At 44.5% G+C, this 19,320-nt stretch overlaps 2 protein-coding genes across 11 annotated transcripts; both read left to right on the forward strand.

The window, feature by feature from the left end:
• Positions 1-10,032: 10,032 nt before the first annotated feature.
• Positions 10,033-14,801, forward strand: LOC100272962 (uncharacterized). Of its 10 annotated transcripts, none has more exons than XM_020538832.2 (12): positions 10,033-10,267; positions 10,561-10,724; positions 11,761-11,824; positions 11,923-12,031; positions 12,130-12,283; positions 12,844-12,969; positions 13,132-13,255; positions 13,337-13,413; positions 13,515-13,567; positions 13,657-13,711; positions 14,211-14,392; positions 14,480-14,801. In XM_020538832.2, the coding sequence occupies exons 2-12, from the start codon at positions 10,608-10,610 to the stop codon at positions 14,514-14,516; spliced, it is 1,098 nt and encodes a 365-aa protein (XP_020394421.1). In that variant the 5' UTR covers positions 10,033-10,267; positions 10,561-10,607; the 3' UTR covers positions 14,517-14,801. The 10 variants fall into 10 exon arrangements, with proteins under 10 accessions (XP_020394421.1, XP_020394426.1, XP_020394423.1 ...); XM_020538837.3 differs by having other exon boundaries at positions 10,051-10,325; XM_020538834.2 differs by having other exon boundaries at positions 10,056-10,267; positions 10,558-10,724.
• Positions 14,802-16,170: 1,369 nt separating this feature from the next.
• On the forward strand, positions 16,171-17,980 carry LOC100502196 (uncharacterized). The gene is made up of 3 exons (NM_001196673.1): positions 16,171-16,307; positions 16,377-16,780; positions 17,278-17,980. The coding sequence occupies exons 1-3, from the start codon at positions 16,232-16,234 to the stop codon at positions 17,761-17,763; spliced, it is 966 nt and encodes a 321-aa protein (NP_001183602.1). The 5' UTR covers positions 16,171-16,231; the 3' UTR covers positions 17,764-17,980.
• The last annotated feature ends 1,340 nt before the right edge of the window (positions 17,981-19,320 follow it).

Here is a 19,320-nt window from a genome sequence, read left to right on the forward strand (position 1 = left end):
AATTCCCAATCTTAGAGATGATAATGTTAACTTACTTGCTAAGATTGAAGAATTGAATATCTCTCTTGCTAGCCTTAGAAATGATAATGAAAAATTAATTACTAAGGCTAAAGAATTAGATGTTTGCAATGTTACAATTTCCGATCTTAGAGATAACAATGATATCTTACGTGCTAAGATTGTTGAACTTAATGCTTGCAAACCCTCTACATCTACCATTGAGCATGTTACTATTTTCACTAGATGTAGAGATGTTAACATTGATGCTATTCATGATCATATGACTTTAATTAAACAACAAAATGATCATATAGCAAAATTAGATGCTAAAATTTCCGAGCATGACTTAGAAAATGAAAAATTTAAATTTGCTAGAAGCATGCTCTATAGTGGGAGACACCCTGGCATCAAGGATGACATTGGCTTCCAAAAGGGGGGACAATGTCAAACTTAATGCCCCTCCTAAAAGATTGTCTAATTTTGTTAAGGGCAAGGCTCCCATGCCTCAGGATAACGAGGGGTACATTTTGTACACTGTCGGTTATCCCGAGAGCAAAATTAGGAGAATTCATTCTAGGAAGTCTCACTCTGGGCCTAATCATGCTTTTATGTATAAGGGTGAGATATCTAGTTCTAGGCAATCAACCCGTGCAAAATTGCCCAAAAAAACTCCTATTGCATCAAATGATTCTAAAATTTCATTTAAAACTTTTGATGCATCTTATGTTTTAACTAACAAATCCGGCAAGGTAGTTGGCAAGTATGTTGGGGGCAAGCACAAGAGGTCAAAGACTTGTGTTTGGGTACCCAAAGTTCTTGTATCTAATGTCAAAGGACCCAAAACCATTTGGGTACCTAAAATCAAGAACTAAATTTGTTTTGTAGGTTTATGCATCCAGGGGCTCAAGTTGGATCATCGATAGCAGGTGCACAAACCATATGACAGGGGAGAAGAAGATGTTCTCCTCCTACGAGAAAAACCAAGATCCCCAAAGAGCTATTACATTCGGGGATGGGAATCAAGGTTTGGTCAAAGGATTGGGTAAAATTGCTATATCACCTGACCATTCCATTTCCAATGTTTTTCTTGTAGATTCTTTAGATTACAACTTGCTTTCAGTTTCGCAATTATGTAAAATGGGCTACAACTGTCTTTTTACGGATACATGTGTCACTGTCTTTAGAACAAGTGATGATTCAATAGCATTTAAGGGAGTGTTAGAGGGTCAGCTATACTTAGTAGATTTTGATAGAGCTGAACTCGACACTTGCTTAATTGCTAAGACTAACATGGGCTGGCTCTGGCATCGCCGACTAGCACATGTTGGAATGAAGAATCTTCACAAGCTTCTAAAGGGAGAACACATTTTGGGACTAACAGATGTTCATTTTGAGAAAGACATGATTTGTAGCGCATGTTAGGCAGGGAAGCAAGTTGGTGTTCATCATCCACACAAGAACATTATGACGACTGACATGCCACTCGAGCTCCTACACATGGACCTATTCGGCCCGATTGCTTACATAAGCATCGTCGGGAGTAAGTACTGTCTAGTTATTGTGGATGACTATTCTCGCTTCACTTGGGTGTTCTTTTTGCAAGAAAAATCTCATACCCAAGAGACCTTAAAGGGATTCTTGAGACGGGCTCAAAATGAGTTCGGCTTAAGGATCAAAAAGATTAGAAGCGACAACGGGACGGAGTTCAAAAACTCTCAAATTGAAGGCTTCCTTGAGGAGGAGGGAATCAAGCATGAGTTCTCTTCTCCCTACACCCCACAACAAAATGGTGTAGTGGAGAGGAAGAATCGAACTCTATTGGACATGGCAAGAACCATGCTTGATGAGTACAAGACTTCGGATCGGTTTTGGGCTGAGGCGGTCAACACCGCTTGCTACGCCATCAACCAGTTGTATCTACACCGAATCCTCAAGAAGACATCATACGAACTCCTTACCGGTAAAAAGCCCAATGTTTCATATTTTAGAGTCTTTGGTAGCAAATGCTTTATTCTTGTTAAAAGAGGTAGAAAATCTAAATTTGCTCCTAAGGCAGTAGAAGGCTTTTTACTAGGTTATGATTCAAACACAAGGGCATATAGAGTCTTTAACAAGTCCTCTGGATTAGTTGAAGTCTCTTGTGACATTGTGTTTGATGAGACTAACGGTTCTCAAGTAGAGCAAGTTGATCTTGATGAGCTAGGTGATGAAGAGGCTCCGTGCGTCGCGCTAAGGAACATGTCCATTGGGGATGTGTGTCCTAAGGAACCCGAAGAGCCACCACAAGGACAAGATCAACCATCTTCCTCCACACAAGCATCTCCACCAACTCAAGATGAGGATAAGGCTCAAAATAATGAAGGAGAAGATCAAGAAGTTGAGCCACCTCAAGAGGAGAGCAATGATCAAGGGGGAGATGCCCATGACCAAGATGAGGAAGATGAACAAGTTCCAAGACCGCCACACCCGAGAGTCCACCAAGCAATCCAACGAGATCACCCCGTGAACACCATCCTCAGCGATATTCAAAAGGGGGTAACTACTCGATCTCATGTTGCTCATTTTTGTGAACATTACTCTTTTGTTTCCTCTATTGAGCCACATAGGGTAGAGGAAGCACTACAAGATTCGGATTGGGTGGTGGCGATGCAAGAGGAGCTCAACAACTTCACTAGGAATGAGGTATGTCATTTAGTTCCACGTCCTAATCAAAATGTTGTAGGAACCAAGTGGGTCTTCCGCAACAAGCAAGATGAGCATGGTGTGGTGACAAGGAACAAAGCCCGACTTGTGGCCAAGGGATATTCACAAGTCGAAGGTTTGGATTTCGGTGAAACCTATGCACCCGTAGCTAGGCTTGAGTCAATTCGCATTTTACTTGCCTATGCTACTTACCATGGCTTTAAGCTCTACCAAATGGACGTGAAAAGTGCCTTCCTCAATGGACCAATCAAGGAGGAGGTCTATGTTGAGCAACCTCTCGGCTTTGAAGATAGTGAGTATCCTAACCATGTGTATAAACTCTCTAAGGCGCTTTATGGGCTCAAGCAAGCCCCAAGAGCATGGTATGAATGCCTAAGAGATTTCTTATCACTAATGGCTTCAAAGTCGGAAAGGCCGATCCTACTCTATTTACTAAAACCCTTGACAATGATTTGTTTGTATGCCAAATTTATGTTGATGATATTATATTTGGGTCTACTAACGAATCTACATGTGAGGAATTTAGTAGGATCATGACACAGAAATTCGAGATGTCGATGATGGGGGAGTTGAAGTATTTCTTAGGATTTCAAGTGAAACAACTCCAAGAGGGCACCTTCATTAGCCAAATGAAGTATATTCAAGACATTCTAAACAAGTTTGGGATGAAGGATGCCAAGCCCATCAAGACACCCATGGGAACCAATGGGCATCTCGACCTCGACACGGGAGGTAAATCCGTAGATCAAAAGGTATACCGGTCGATGATAGGCTCTTTACTCTATTTATGTGCATCTCGACCAGACATTATGCTTTCCGTATGCATGTGTGCAAGATTCCAAGCCGACCCTAAGGAAGCTCACCTTACGGCCGTAAAACGAATCTTGAGATATTTAGTTCATACTCCTAAGTTTGGGCTTTGGTACCCTCGGGGATCCACATTTGATTTGATTGGTTATTCGGATGTCGATTGGGCAGGGTGTAAAATTAATAGGAAGAGCACATCGGGGACTTGCCAGTTCTTGGGAAGATCTCTGGTGTCTTGGGCTTCAAAGAAGCAAAATTCTGTAGCTTTTTCTACCGCTGAAGCTGAGTATATTGCCGCAGGCCATTGTTGCGCGCAATTGTTTTGGATGAGGCAAACCCTCAGGGACTATGGTTACAAATTAACCAAAGTTCCTCTTCTATGTGATAATGAGAGTGCAATCCGCATGGCGGATAATCCCGTTGAGCATAGCCGCACTAAACACATAGCCATTCGGTATCATTTTCTTAGGGATCACCAACAAAAGGGAGATATCGAGATTGCATATATTAATACCAAGGAACAATTAGCCGATATCTTTACCAAGCCACTAGATGAACAAACTTTTAACAAACTTAGGCATGAGCTAAATATTCTTGATTCTCGAAATTTCTTTTGATGTTTTGCACACATAGCTCATTAATATACCTTTGATCATGTCTCTTTTATATGCTATGACTAATGTGTTTTCAAGTATATTTCAAACCAAGTCATAGATTGAAAGGGAATTGGAGTCTTCGGCGAAGACAAAGGCTTCCACTCCATCGAAATTACTCATCCTTCGCCGTCGCTCCGAGCAACTCTTCGCCTTTGGTATAATCTTCACTCGTATTATGTTCGCCAAAGGGGGAGAAATTAGTTAAAAGGGCTTATATTTCACTCAAGTATCCGTTTTTGGCGATTCATGCCAAAGGGGGAGAAAGTATTAGCCCAAAGCAAAAGGACCGCACCACCACCTATTTTCAAAATTTGAGTTAAGAAAGAAAAAGTCTTGAAATGATGAATTTTTCAATTGATATCTTATTGTATTAAAAAGGGGGAGAAAGTAGTATTTTCAAATTGGTATCTTAAAACCCTCTTGAACACTAAGAGGAGGATTTTATTGAGGGGGAGTTTTGTTTAGTCAAAGGAAAAGCATTTAAAACAGGGGGAGAAAATTTCAAATCTTGAAAATGCTTCTCAAAATCTTATTAATTTACCTTTGACTATTTGCAAAAGACTTTGAAAAGAATTTACAAAAGAATTTGCAAAAATAAAACATGTGGTGCAAGCGTGGTCCAAAATGTTAAAAATAAAGAAACAATCCATGCATATCCTATGAGAATTTATATTTGCTCAATTCTAAGTAACCTTTGCACTTACAATTATGCAAACTAGTTCAATTATGCACTTCTATACTTGCTTTGGTTTGTGTTGGCATCAATCACCAAAAAGGGGGAGATTGAAAGGGAATTAGGCTTACACCTTTTTTCTAATTGATTTTGGTGGTTGAATTGCCCAACACAAATAATTGTACTAACTAGTTTGCTCTAGTCTATAAGTTTTACAGGTGCCAAAGGTTCACAATAAGCCAATAAAAAGACTAAGAAAGGGTTCAAACAAAGAGAGCAAAAGACATCCCAAAAGGCACCCTGGTCTAGCGCACCGGACTGTCCGGTGTACCACCGGACAGTGTCCGGTGCACCAGGGAATTCGAAGCTGAACTTGCCACCTTCGGGAAAATGGGAGGCCGCTCCGCTATAATTCACCGGACTGTCCGGTGCCACACCGGACTGTTCGGTGTGCCAGCGGAGCAACGACTACTTCACGCGCAACGGTCGACTGCAACGCATTTAATGCGCGCATGCGCGCGCAGAGGACAGAGCACGCACAGTTGGCGCACCGGACAGTCTACAGGACCTGTCCGGTGCACCATCGGATAGCCCAGAGGCTCCACCTGTCAGAGCTCCAACGGTCGAACCCCAACGGCCTGCTGACGTGGCTGGCGCACCGGACAGTGTCCGATACGCCATGCGACAGCAGCCTTCCAACGACCATATTTTGGTGGTTGGGGCTATAAATACCCCAACCACCCCACATTCAATGGCATCCAAGTTTTCCACCTTCAACACATTACAAGAGCTATAGCATTCAATTCTAGACACAACCAAAGAGATCAAATCCTCTCCCAAGTCCGGAATCACTCCAAATCAAATAGTGACTAGAGAGAGCGACATTTGTGTTCATTTGAGCTCTTGCGCTTGGATTGCTTCTTTTCTTTCTCATTCTTTCTTGTGATCAAACTCAATTGTAACCAAGGCAAGAGACACCAATTGTGTGGTGGTCCTTGCGGGAACTTTGTGTTCCGTTTGATTGAGAAGAGAAGCTCGCTCGGTCTAAGTGACCGTTTGATAGAGGGAAAGGGTTGAAAGAGACCCGGTCTTCGTGACCACCTCAACGGGGAATAGGTTTGCAAGAACCGAACCTGGGTAAAACAAATCATCGTGTCTCGCTCTTTATTTGCTCACGATTTGTTTTGCGCCCTCTCTCTCAGACTCGTTTATATTTCTAACGCTAACCCGACTTGTAGTTGTGCTTAAGTTTATAAATTTCAGATTCGCCCTATTCACCCCCCTCTAGGCGACTTTCAAATATCATGAACCTGTGGATCTGGAATAGCAGCATCCTAAAACATAATGTCATCCTCATCTAAGTTTTCCACCTGTAGACTTACTTTATCTAGAACTGAATGTTGGACATTAGATGAACGATTAGCATAGTACATTTTAGATTCTTTGAAAACAACACTTCTACTCAACACGACCTCCTTGGTTTTGGGGTTCCACAATTTATATCCTTTTACCCCTGAACCATAACCCAAAAAAGACACACTAAACTGCTCTAGACTCTAATTTTCCATTATCAACATGAGCATAGGCAGTGCAACCAAAGACCTTTAAATGTGAATAATGGAAGGTGATCAATTAATTAAATAACATTTTGTGGAAGCTGCTTGAGCCCAAAAATGTCTATCCATATCAACATTGAACAACATGCGACGAGCCTTGGAGATGATGGTCATGTTCATCCTTTCTGTTACTCCATTCTGGTGTGGGGTATATGGAATGGTGTGGTGCCTCATAATACCTTCCTATCTGCAGAAAGACTTAAAAGCATCTGAACAAAAATCCATGCCATTATCATTACACATAACATTTACCTTCTTCTCGGTCTACCTTTCTACCATAAATTTCCAATCTTTAAAAGCATCATATTTGTGTTTCAAAAAATAAGGCCACACCCTTCTCGAGTAATCATCAATAATTGTAAGCATATAACGACAACCACCAAGAGAAGTTTTCCTAGAGGGTCCCAACAAATCATCATGCACATAATCCAATGTCTTTACTTTTATTAATAGCATTATTAAATTTTACCCTCTTATGCTTACAAAAAATACAGTGCTCACAGAAATCCATATCCTTGCTGTTATATCCTTTGAGAAGGTATCTCTAGCTCAACTCTACCTTGCTAAGATCACTTTTCATATGCCCAAAAAGCATATGTTATATCTTAGAATCAATGCACTTATCAGACGTAACAACAGTAATGGGAAAACAACATCATCGGCAATATCAACATGTTTAGAAATATCAATAGCATCAGAAACGACAACAACGATACCAATAATAGTATCACCTCTGAGTACATATAAATTTGCTGCTTTCATATCACCTTTCAAAATAATGAGAGAGCCTTTTGATACCTTCAAAACTCCACCTGAAGTGGAGTACTTATACCCTTTGAGATCAAGGGTACTCAACGAGATGAGATTTCTGGACATGGTTGGAATGTGCCTCACATATGTCAATGTACGAATCATGCCATCATGCACTCTGAACTAAACAGATCCATAGCTAATGACCTCACACGCGGTTTGTCTCCCATTCGCACAACTCCTCCATTCTGCGCAGACTCATAGGTACTAAATATTCTCTATTAGTGAACACATGATATGAGCAAGCAGAATCAAGAATCCATTTTGAGGATTTACCCTGATTAGATATTTCACTAGCAACAAAAGCATTATCATCATCTTTAGATATGTTCCTTTTTGAGGATTTACCGTTTCTTTTTTCTTCGTTCTTCAGCTTCCAGTAATCTTCAATAAAATGATTAGTCTTCTTGCAGTACTTGCAGAACTTATCATTCCTTTGGACTTAGAATGTCATTTGCTTTTCCATCGATTTCCAGGCTTCGAACTTCTGTGCTCATCCCTACCCTGAACTGCCAATGCAGTGAACCATCTGTTTCATCTTCTCTTTCTGCGAAAGAGCCTCACATACTTCTTGTAGGGTTAGTTCATCATGACTGTATAGAATTTGTCGATGTTTTGAATTAGTACTGCGTGCCCTGGTTCAGATGGGTGATGCAAGAAGACACATGTTTTATCCTGGTTCGAACGAGAGAAGGCCCTAGTTCCAGTAGAGGGGGATGAGACTTATATTATCTTGCACCTAAGTGATTGTAGTAGGGTGTACAAGCTAGTCGGGGGAGGGAGTGGATCCCAAGTCCTTGGTGATGATTGAGGCGAGTGCCAATATCTGTTGAGGAGGGTGAAATCCGGTGAAGAGTTCTTCTCGTGCCGTTTGAAGCCCCAGACTCCCATTGTTAGTAGTCTTCGAGGAGTTGGTGGCGTCCTCTCATCGCTGTTATCTAAGCCGAGGCCAGGCTCGGGCGAACGGAGGTTCCTCCTGAGGCCTTGGTCGAGCCTGCGGGGCATGCAGCCGTGCAGCGAGGGGTTAGTACGGTTGTCGGAGTGGCCTCATGCTGGGTTTGCGGGGAGTTATTGCCGGTGCGGTTGACCGAAGTCGAGCTCAGGCGAGGCAGAGTCTTCTCCTGAGGCTGAGGCCATCTTCGAGAGAGACGGAATTCTCTTCCAAGGGTGAGGCTGGGCTCAGATACGTGCATGTCCCATCCGGAGTTGTTCGGGAACAGTGACCGGAGTGGGGGAACAATGTTCGTTATTCTTGGGCGTGCATCATCGTAGTTGGTGAAAGTGGATGGGACCGTGGTCCCATCGCTCCCTGTTTGACTGCGTGACGAATCGTCGCATTTAATATGCACGTCTCCACGGTTCCTATGACATTTGACTGAGGTTGGGCTCGGGGCTGTCCTCCTATCCGAGATGGGCTCAGGTGAGATGGAAACTGCCATTCCATGAAGAGGGGCCCTCGCGCGAAACGAGGATTTCTCCCGAGCGCTGCTTTCGCCCGAGGATGGGCTCGAGCGAGGCGGAGTTTTGAGCGACTGACGAGCGGGGTTTCGGGCGAATCGTGATTCAACCCTGCCTGACTGCGGGGGATGTGTCTAATGATTTTTAGTACTTAGGTGGTAATCATGCTTAGGGGCATAGACAATATGTTGTGGCAAAAGGATCTACACTGGTGAGTTCAACTTCCATCTTGTCAATGTCCCTCCCCCCGAAGTGGAACCTTACCAAATAGCTGAATCCAGCATCCACATCAAACTGCCATTGTCATGTTGAAAAGAGCATTAGATGTCTTTGATGCTGGCTCTGTAGGTGTACCATAGACAATATCAGGGGCTATCAGCTGAGTTGCTCCACTCTTGCCATAAGAAACCTCTTTGGTCACAGCTTGGTTCAACGAGTATTTTCGTTAAGTCACCCAGGTCCTCGAGAGGGTATCATTGTCACTTGTCAGGAGTGATCTTCGGACCACCCATGTTGACCCGACACACCGTCTCCAGTGGCTGTGTAGACAAACCACTGTACTGCTGAACAGGGTTGACCATCTGTGCACTATCAGCGATGAGATCACCTGGGATAGAGACCACGTCAATTGCGTTGACAAATGCTACTCGATTCGATGGCTTCAAGGAGATCACGAGCGTGTTGCGGCTCGCGGGTAATATTCAAGGAATACTCCTTGAAGAAGGGCGTGGTCTTGTCTGGCTGCTGATAGTCACTGAGCAGCAGAACAACTTGGACTTGAACACGGTAAATTTGGCAAGTGAAAAATGATCAATAGCTCTAGTAGGTGAAGGAGAAGTAGAACCCAGTCAGTCAAACTAACATTTTTTTTGAATAAGGTGAGACGATTAAACTTGCGTAAAAATACCAAACAAATTATAAATCAGCTCAGAGAAAGTATTAGTTATGCCCCCACATCTTCTCGGTCCTTCGATTTAGAAAAGGATCCCAAACTTCAGATACGTTCTCGATTCTACGGTGTAGGGATGAGTCCTATAATAGATATGAGTATATGACATTCATTTGCTCCCTATAACAAAAAGATACATTTGAATTCGTATCTAAATTTTACATCTATCATTTGAGAAGATACGAGAAGATATAGGACAAGTTTGAGATTTTATATTTTATGCTAAAAACAAAAAATATTTACATAGCATTTTTTTCTTTTTTAATTCAAAAAAGACAAAATATTTAACCTCCAAATAAATATCCGGATTAATCGCTACTGCTACGGTTTAACGATTGCCAAATTCCATGTAGTCAATGTACTCCTCACTGATATAGAAAAATATATGTTTATTAAAAATAAAAATGTCCGCTGCTTGCTTCGTCCCGTTCTGGCGTTCACACCTCTGGCTGCCTTCATTTCCTGTTGACGACTGAGCGGGCGAGCGCCGGCGCCCTTTGCCAGGTCCGTCGGCCCGTTAGCCGGCGACTAGCGCCTCCCTTTGCCAGGTCTTCGACGTCCCCTTCGCCGTCGACTGGCGCCCAGCAGCCAGCAGGTCCGGTCGCCCCTTCTCGTCCTTCCTGCAGTTCGAAAGCGAGCATCGAAACCCTAAAGCAAGCTACTTGTATTTGAATCTGGCACAATTGCAAGTGTACACATGTATTGTGCCTACTAACTTAAATTTTCTATTTTTTTGGGATTTCCTTAATCCGTTGCACAATTCATGCGGGTTGCTTCAATTTAGGTTTGTATTCTGCAGTCTGCTGCATACTTGTAGCAGTAGCACCATTGAATTGTTTCATGGTTTACTTTTGAAAATAATATGGATAGCTTGTTATTGAGCAGCAGATCCTTTTCTATCTGTCGTGTTCTGTCTGCCTGGTACATTTGGAAGAATGGGGGTTTACCTTAGCACTCCGAAAACTGAGAAGGTATCCGAAGATGGGGAAAATGATAAACTTAAATTCGGAGTTTCATCTATGCAAGGGTGGCGTACAACTATGGAAGATGCTGTAAGTTTCTATTCATCATTTACATTTGCTTCTTGTGATTTTCTTTGTTGCTTGTTCCTAGCCTTATGCGTCTTACCTGGATACTGACACACCGACACAAGTGATGGAATCCGACTCAGACTCGGATATCCAACTCAGCATGATTTTACTCAACTTCCCAATTGTGACTTGGAATCCAATTGGGTGTGAAGAGTCTGATTCGCCAAAAATAAATGTGCTTTCAATGTCCAGGTTACTGGGTGTGCTTATATGGAAACTTGTAGAATGTCCTAGGAAGTAGAGAATAAAGAACTACCAAATATTGGTGCAAAGTCTTTTCACAAATAGTACTCCCTCCGTTCTTTTTTATTTGTCACGGTTTAGTGCAAAAATGAACTAGCGGGCGGCAAATATTTGAGAACGGAGGTAGTATTGCTGTATTTTTTGAATAGAGTGAAGGGTACTGGTGGACAACCACATACATTATTATATAAATAGCTTAGGAGATACCTGGCTACTGACTGTAATTCATAGCAGAGCTATGCACCTGAGAGAAGTGGTGTCTTGTGTTTGTTGAATTTTGAACTAAAACGAATACTTGCCTTTAAGAATAAATTATTCGTTGAACTTAGCCGGGCTAATTCATGAGTTGAATGGTGAGTTTTTGTTTCTGTCTGTGATATCCTGTCCTGATGTTAAGAATGGCATAAAATGGATTATCTCTTTCTTTGTTTTTAGACCACCATATTCTTCAGATGTTGGATTGCTAATGCTTCATAATCTAAACATTGTGTTTGACATTATACTGAAAGATTGGCTATACTCCAACCTTGAAGGCTGGAATCAACTTAGAGGAGAAATTTTGAATGTGCATGAGATATCTTGTTGAGTATAACTGCTAAGGGAGAAGCTGTGACTTTTTTCTTAGCATAGTACTAATACACTTCTTGATATGATTTATCTGAGAGGTTGGAATCTCATAATTTTTTATTAGTTTATTATGATCGTGTTTGTTCAGTATCCTATGCAATTTCTAAGCCTCTATGCAATTTTCCAGCACTCGGCTTTGCTAGATCTCGACAATGACACTGCGTTTTTTGGTGTTTTTGATGGACATGGAGGTAACTAAATGCAAAGAACAGTGCCTTTTCAGCATCTATGGTTGATTCCACATCATACCAAAGTGGGCCATTGACTCCATATTGCTTTTTTGTCTCAGGAAAAGTAGTCGCCAAATTCTGTGCAAAATATCTACACAGAGAAGTTCTCAGGAGTGAAGCCTATGCAGCTGGTGACCTGGGTGCTGCTGTCCACAGAGCTTACTTCAGGTATAATAGCTTCTTTTTTAGCATGTCTACCTTCTGACCACTTCATTGGTAATTTGGAGCAAATGATGTGAACAGAAATTATGATTGTGTTGTTTCAGAATGGATGAAATGATGCGAGGTCAAAGAGGATGGCGGGAACTTCAAGCACTTGGAGATAAGATAAATCAGTTTAGTGGCATAATAGAAGGCTTAATTTGGTCTCCTAAAGCAAGTGATTCAAATGATAGACATGATGATTGGGCTTTTGAGGAGGTACTCGTGGAACTGGCATGGATCCATAATTCTATAATCATGTTACTATGTCATCGAGAGCATGCCATCTGCCTTTTGTATTAATTTGGCAGTCATTGTATTTCTTTCTGAAAGTGATGCATTACTGGATTATCATTAATAAAGTTTGTTTCTCTTTATCTTTTGCTAAAATCATTCATGTGAGAGCAGACTTATGATTCTTGAGTAGATGTGCAACACTGATGGTTTAGGATCTAAGAAGGGCATGCATAAGAATAATTGTTTTCTAACATTTAAAACTGATTCCTGTGCTGCCTAACAATGTTAACTCTTGATTCTTGAAAATGATATCTGTGCATAAGAAGGAAGTCTATTCGTGTAACACCTAAAATTGATGGTTGTGTTGCATAACAATGCTCACTCTAGAAGAGTGGGTTCCAATTTCCTGAATTGGAGTGTCTTGTGATGCTGGAAAGTAATTTTTGGCATTTCTCTTCTCTTTATTGTGAGTTCTTTTGTTGGAAATGGACATTTCAAGCACCCAGCCACCCAGGTAGTCTTATAGAAATTTATTTTATCAGGGACCACACTCTGATTTTACTGGGCCAAATTGTGGGAGTACAGCCTGTGTAGCTTTGATCAGAAATAAGCAACTCGTTGTGGCAAATGCTGGTGACTCCCGCTGTGTCATCTCAAGGAATGGTCAGGTCAGTTGTTGTTACTCCTTTTTCTTTTTTGAGGAAATAGGAGGGGTTACCACCCGACTAGCAGTTGCACTAAAAACAACACGGTACAAAGGTTGTGCTATATTTCGAAATAAAGTTCACGTGTGATCCTCTCATTTTTTTCACTTCTTCCACAAAACACAGGCATACAATTTGTCTAGAGACCATAAACCAGAGCTCGAGGCAGAGAGAGAGAGGATACGGAGTGCAGGCGGTTTCGTTCTAATGGGGCGTGTAAATGGAAATCTAAACTTGTCAAGAGCTATCGGTATTCTTCACTCGCTTCTTCTCGTTCGTACCTGACACCTTACCTGATGGTCTTGCTTGCATATGCCAAATGCCTTTTCAGGAGACATGAAGTTCAAACAAAACAAGTTCTTGCCCCCCGATAAGCAAATCCTGACTGCGAACCCCGACATAAACATTGTGAGCAAATTCTGCAGCTGTCTCGCACCCCTGCTATGCAGTTTACCGAGTTAGCGTTCCCTTCTTGTTGACTGTTATTCTGACTTTGTTCTTTCGTGCAGGTCGAGCTATGTGATGACGACGAATTCATTGTTTTGGCATGCGATGGCATCTGGTAAATTTCTCCCTGATAACAAGGGGTTCTTGCTTCAACATGATTATTGCTTTTGTCAGAAGTAACAGCAGTATCCTCTGGGTTATTAGGGACTGCATGTCAAGCCAGCAGTTGGTCGATTTCATCCGCGAGCATATAGACACAGTAAGTACCAAGCAGTTTAACACTATCTGCCCTTTCGAAAATCGTAAGCACCATCTTCGGATTGCCTTGGGGCTTTCTTTGGCAATTGCTCATGCTGATGCTGTCCTGGCCATATGCTTTCTGGAAACTGAATGAACTGCGTCCTTTTGTATGGTTGGTGATGTGATCCTGATGCTCCTGCGTGGGCATGTTACGGGTCTGTCTCTGTCATTCTACCTCCTGATTGGGCATGTTACTGTTTGCTTTCCTTGTTTATACTTGCAGTGATGGTGGGTTAGCTTTCCTGTTGGATACCTGAATCAGGTTGTCCACAGATCTGGATAAACTGTCGTCCAGCTGCCCCATTGCTTGTTTTTGGTGTTAGATCCTTTCACCTCGGTCTTGTTACGTTTCTAGAAGTTGCGGTTCGAACTTTGTTTTTCTGTTATGAAAGTAATATAAGTGGGGTCATCCTCTTATAAAAAAAAACCTACTCATGGAAAGAGGTTACGAAGTGCAGGAGGAAAGCCTCTCGGCAGTATGCGAGAGAGTGCTCGATAGATGCCTGGCTCCGTCGACCATGGGCGGCGAGGGATGCGATAACATGACGATGATCCTGGTGCAGTTCAAGAAGCCGATTGCTCAGGTCGAGGACGCCAGCGGTGCAGAACCAGCTGGAGACGCTGGGTGCTGTGAGACCCAGTGAGTCACCTCTGATTGTGTTAACTAGCGTTGTTTTTTCTTCACTACCGATCTTCCTTGGACGCTAACCAAGCCTTTTATGACCAGTGGGGCCCACGAGAACGGCTCTGGTAAGCAGGTGTAGCGAAGACGTGGCATGCATGGCTCTCGGAGTCTTGGACTCTTGGTACATATAGGCCTGACGCTGGACATGGGTAAAACGGGAGTACGATAGATGACACCCTCTGTTCCTCAATACAACCCGCTGTTGTGATTTTTTGGTTACCTGACCACCTATCTGTACATTTTTGTGGAAATGATGTTACAGTAATTATTGTCCGGTCAAGCGGACCCCTTTTGAGTTTTGTCATCTACATGTACTTACTCTCGTAGCAGAATGACTGCATGAGCTGACAATTGCACTCCTTTACCCTCTTAGACTCTCACGCTGTCTCCGGTAGGGCAGGGTGATGCGGAACTATAGATATAGATGACACCTTCTCTATCGATTCTTCATCCTAAATCCTTATGTTTGGTCCCTTTTCAGCCTTTCTCCAACCATTTTCTCTATTCAGCTCTTCTTATTTTCTCTATTCAGCTCTTCTTTTACCATTTATTTGAGCTATTTGAATTTTTTGTACATTAGTTTTTGGAGCTCTTCTTTCACCATTTAATTGAGCTATTTGCGTCAATGCGTGTGGGGTTGAGCAATGCATCCACCCATCGATTCCAGGTTTCGTCTTTTTCTGCGCCTGCCTCTGCGGCAGCACAGGCACACTGCCCTGGCAGCACCAGCTAGAGCAGTGCAGCACCGCTCAAAAAGTCGATTTCACGCAGCGCACAGGCACACTGCACTGCACTTCGTACTTCCTCAGTCCCAGTTTTCCTATCGTTTGACTTTTTTGACACTATATTTGACCGACTTGTCTTGTTCAAAAAGAATTTATAATTACTAACTATTTTCATTATGATTTGGTTTATCATATAATTTATTTTAACTATAGATTATTTTTTCTATATTTTTATAAATATTTTGAATAAAACGAGCCGATCAAATTTGGTGTCAAGAAGATCAAAGACATGTAAGTTGAGACAGATAGTACGGTACTAGCTTCAGGTGACTTTTAGACTTTTAAATGGTAATTATAAGTATGAAACTTCTCTAAGATAATATTGTAGCTTTATTTTATCCATTTCTATTTTTTTATTCTCTATCTCTTAAAGAAGACATTTTTTTTTACTCTTGCCAACTCCCATGACACAAGAAGCAAGGAAGTTCTAAATAAGCTCTCGATGCTGCCACCGTCCCATATCTCTCTCTTGCATCGCCGCTGGTCATCCTTCCGTCGTACGCCACCATGCACTGGGCGTATACCGCTATCTTATTGATGAACTTGATTCTTCTTCTTCATGTAAATGAACAAGTTTATTCGCTTTATGAATAAACATATTTGCTATCAGATTAGAATTATATGAGATATATGTTTATGTCTCGTTCTCTTTAAGTCATGAAGTACCTTTTTAAAATTTAATGATTTTTTACTTTTGTTAAAAATTAAATAAATATTTTTCATATTTTAAATCAAAACCCGTCCTTTTAATTGGTAAAAAATAAGAAATAAAATATAAACAAAATCCATTTCAATTTTTAGAGAATAATAATCTGGTAGAGTGGTAGGAAGAAACTATAATTGCAAAACTCTCGGGCACAGTTCCGATCGGGTCCCATCCCAGCGTCCCCCTGGCTGCTGCCACCGGTATAAAAATGCTCGAGCACAGTTCCACTCGGTCCCCCAAAGCCAAAGGGCAAAGGCCCAAAAACCCAGCCGGCCAGAGCCAGTCCCCCACCCCCCAGCAGCCATGGAGTTCGGCTTCCGCGCAGGAAACAGCACGCAGCGCCGCCCTTCCCCCGATCGACGCGTCACAGCACAGCAAGGTAAGCGCCCCCTTCCCATCGAGACCCCAGACTTGCAGCATCTATCTCAAAGTCCCCGGTCCCGCGCAGCCGGACCCTTCCACGGCGACCACCCGCCGCCCTCGCCGTTGCAGTGGGAGGCTGCGGCCCGGCGCGAGCGGATCAAACGCGAGGTGGAGCGCCGGCTCATCGAGGAGGAGGTCCGCCTGGAGCTCGCCCTTGAGCGCGCCCGCCTCCACGGTGGTTTTGGCCCCGCCCCGTTCCTCGGGACCGACGGCTCCGTCGTGCCGGTGCCGCCTCCACCTCCACCTCCAGGCCGGTTCTCCAGGGCCGACGGCCCATCGATGACGCCGGCAATGTCGTGGGACAGCCCTCGGCGGCTCGCGAGATTTGAGCAACCGATGCTCCTCAGTGAGACGGGAACGTGGTCCCTGCTGCCGAAGCCGAGGCATACGCTCCGGCTGCGCGAGATCGCGCCCAGCGAGAGCTCCGAGGTCAGGGAGCACCATTGCCGTTCAATGCCCATGCATGCTGCTTGCTTGTTCGTATTCTTCTTCGACATTTTGGTTGTTCATATTCTTTTCGGCATTTGGCATTAAAGGCGCCTAGCGCTACTGCATTACCACTTTTCAAATTTCTTTCCTTTTTTTTGGTTTGATCTCTTATTGCACTTCCGTTTTACTCTCGATCGCTTTAGAAGCGCAAGCGCTTGCTTTTTTCTTGTCATTTAAAGGCCAATGGTAGTAGTCACTTTCTGTAATAACTGATTACAATCTAGAAGGAAACGTTGCCCATAGATCAAATGGGAGCTTGAACGCTGAAGCCAAATAACAGATCTGATCTGGTGAACTTGTATGGAGGACCAGAGAAGACCGAGTAAACTATTCCATGTGGTGATGTGGATTTCAGTTTCTAGTTATGCAGTAACTTCCTTGTCGCCTTGATCTTTTTCTTCCTGCCCGACTTGACTAACTCTTCCTTCTGTTTCCAGGTTCTTTCATCAGCAACAAAGGCTTCTGGCGTGAAGAGGAAAGCAGCAGCTGCGATTTCCGCAACAACGACTGAACAACAACCAACGGGAGTACAAGACCCGAGTTCCGGGCAATGGAGCTGCGCAATCTGCCAGGTGAGCGCGACCAGCGAGGCCAACCTGAACGAGCACCTCCAAGGGAAAAAGCACAGGGCAAAGCTGGCCCGATGCGGAGCGACCAAGGCGACGACGGATCCTCCTCCTAACAGAAGCGGCGATGGCGCAGTAGCAGTAGCAGCAGGCCCGAGCGACGCGCCGAAGAGGATCCAGATCCTGGTCGACGGGGAGGCGCACCAGGTCGTCCAGAGGAGCAGCTGCGTGTGGTGCGAGCGCTGCAGGGTCGGCTGCACCAACGCCGCCGCCATGGTCGACCATCTGCGGGGCAAGAGGCACAGCCTGTCGAACAAGGTCTGGACGGCGATAAAGGCCGTGAGGAGGAGCAGCTAATACGGCGATAAAGGCCGTGACCGTGAGGAGGAGGCACAATCTTGTCGAATACGGTTGAGCAGGGCCTGTGTTGAGCTTTGGAAAGAAAGGGCACAGACACTAGTTGTTTGACAACTAATGAAGTGTGGGTTTTCATAGACCCTCTTAATTTAGCAGCGGAAAGAAAGACGGTATATTCCTTGCTTGTTATCACTTATCAGACAATCACTTATTCCCTAATCCCGAACCTCGCGTGTGGGGGCTAATCGTTGGGAGTGTGTGTGTGTGTTTTTGGATGGGCTTTTTCCTTGTGATGTTTATGCGGCAGGGTGTGTTCCTCCTGCTCATGTAGCTTTCAGGTCTGATGCTTTTTATGGTTTTGGATGGCTGCGGGAGTGGTAGCTTGTGGCATGCATCTCTTGCGTGCTCGCTGCCTCAAGATCTTTCAGACCTGAAAACAAAACAAAAACAAAACCCAGATGAGCCCACGCGTCGGTCTGTTCTGTTGGTCTTCTCGAGTCTAAGGCTAGCTTGGGCGACGGAGAGCGTAGCTAGCTAGGAGTCGCGCACGGAGACGCCGGCCGCCGCGGCCTCCAGCTGAACGCGGCTGTGCCTTGGCGATGAAGCTGGTAATAAAAAGCGAAGAGGGCGCGGCCGGCCGCCGTGGTCGTGGCGACGCGTGCTTGCGTTCGTGGGAGCGGCGCGCCACCGACATCGTACGGAAGCCGACGACGCTCCTGAATATCCTTCCATCGCAAGTTACCGCCGCCGAGGCCCGAGCCCGACCGCCCGACGGCATGTAAAGCACGCGGCGAGAGAAGCTTCCCCGTTTGCCACGTCCTCGAGAAGACCGCGAAGATACGTCCGGCCGCGCTGTCGATCCCGGCCGCGGCGCCACGCCACGCCTGCGGGGACCGCCCCAAAGGCCAAAACCCAAAACGTGCGCCTTGGCGTGGCTGGCGTGAGGAACCACGTTCTTCCCTCCCCAATTCGCCGTCCGTGATCCAAACGTGCGGAAAAGCCACCCCCAAACCGACGTTTCCTCCTTTACCTCTATGGCTCTATCCCCTTCTTCTCTCTGTAAAACCTTGGCCCACGCGCGGCTCCCACGGAACGGAACGGCTATATCCGGAAGCACTTCTCCCGCAGCTCATTCGCTTCGTCGCGCGTTAACCAGAGACAAGACTACAAGAGACTTGTCGTGCTCCCGCTCCTTCCTTTCCCCGAAACCCTTCCCCGCAAGCTCGCGGCCGCGCTGTGTTCGAATGGCCGTCGGAGGAGGGCAGGAGGCGTGTGTGTGGCGTGGCGTCGCCGTCACCGTCTCCATCGTCGGCTGAGGCGTGGTGCAGGAGGAGGAGGAGCGTCAGGTGCAGCGCCGTGGTGTCAGCAGTGCTCCAGTAACGGCGGATGAAGGTAGCGGTGAGGGAGAAGAACAGCTTGCTTCGGAAGCATAAGCCAAGGGACGACGTAAGCGGAGGCCAAGTGTTTTGATTTCTGGAACTGAGTGGGTTGGTGTAATGGATCGTGAGCCAAATAGGTGTGCGTCAAGAGCCATCTATACAGTAGGAATAGTGGTGT

Source organism: Zea mays, chromosome 6 (assembly GCF_902167145.1).
Source record: "Zea mays cultivar B73 chromosome 6, Zm-B73-REFERENCE-NAM-5.0, whole genome shotgun sequence".
In the NCBI taxonomy this organism is placed as follows: domain Eukaryota; kingdom Viridiplantae; phylum Streptophyta; class Magnoliopsida; order Poales; family Poaceae; genus Zea; species Zea mays.

Coding starts and splice junctions, on each gene's coding strand:
- LOC100272962 (XM_020538832.2), top strand. CDS start 10,608: ATGGGGGTTTACCTTAGCACTCCGAAAACTGAGAAGGTATCCGAAGAT. Junction 12,032..12,129: donor GTCCACAGAGCTTACTTCAG/GTATAATAGCTT, acceptor GTGTTGTTTCAG/AATGGATGAAATGATGCGAG. Junction 14,393..14,479: donor GCTGGGTGCTGTGAGACCCA/GTGAGTCACCTC, acceptor TTTTATGACCAG/TGGGGCCCACGAGAACGGCT.
- LOC100502196 (NM_001196673.1), top strand. CDS start 16,232: ATGGAGTTCGGCTTCCGCGCAGGAAACAGCACGCAGCGCCGCCCTTCC. Junction 16,308..16,376: donor ACGCGTCACAGCACAGCAAG/GTAAGCGCCCCC, acceptor GGTCCCGCGCAG/CCGGACCCTTCCACGGCGAC. Junction 16,781..17,277: donor CGCCCAGCGAGAGCTCCGAG/GTCAGGGAGCAC, acceptor TTCTGTTTCCAG/GTTCTTTCATCAGCAACAAA.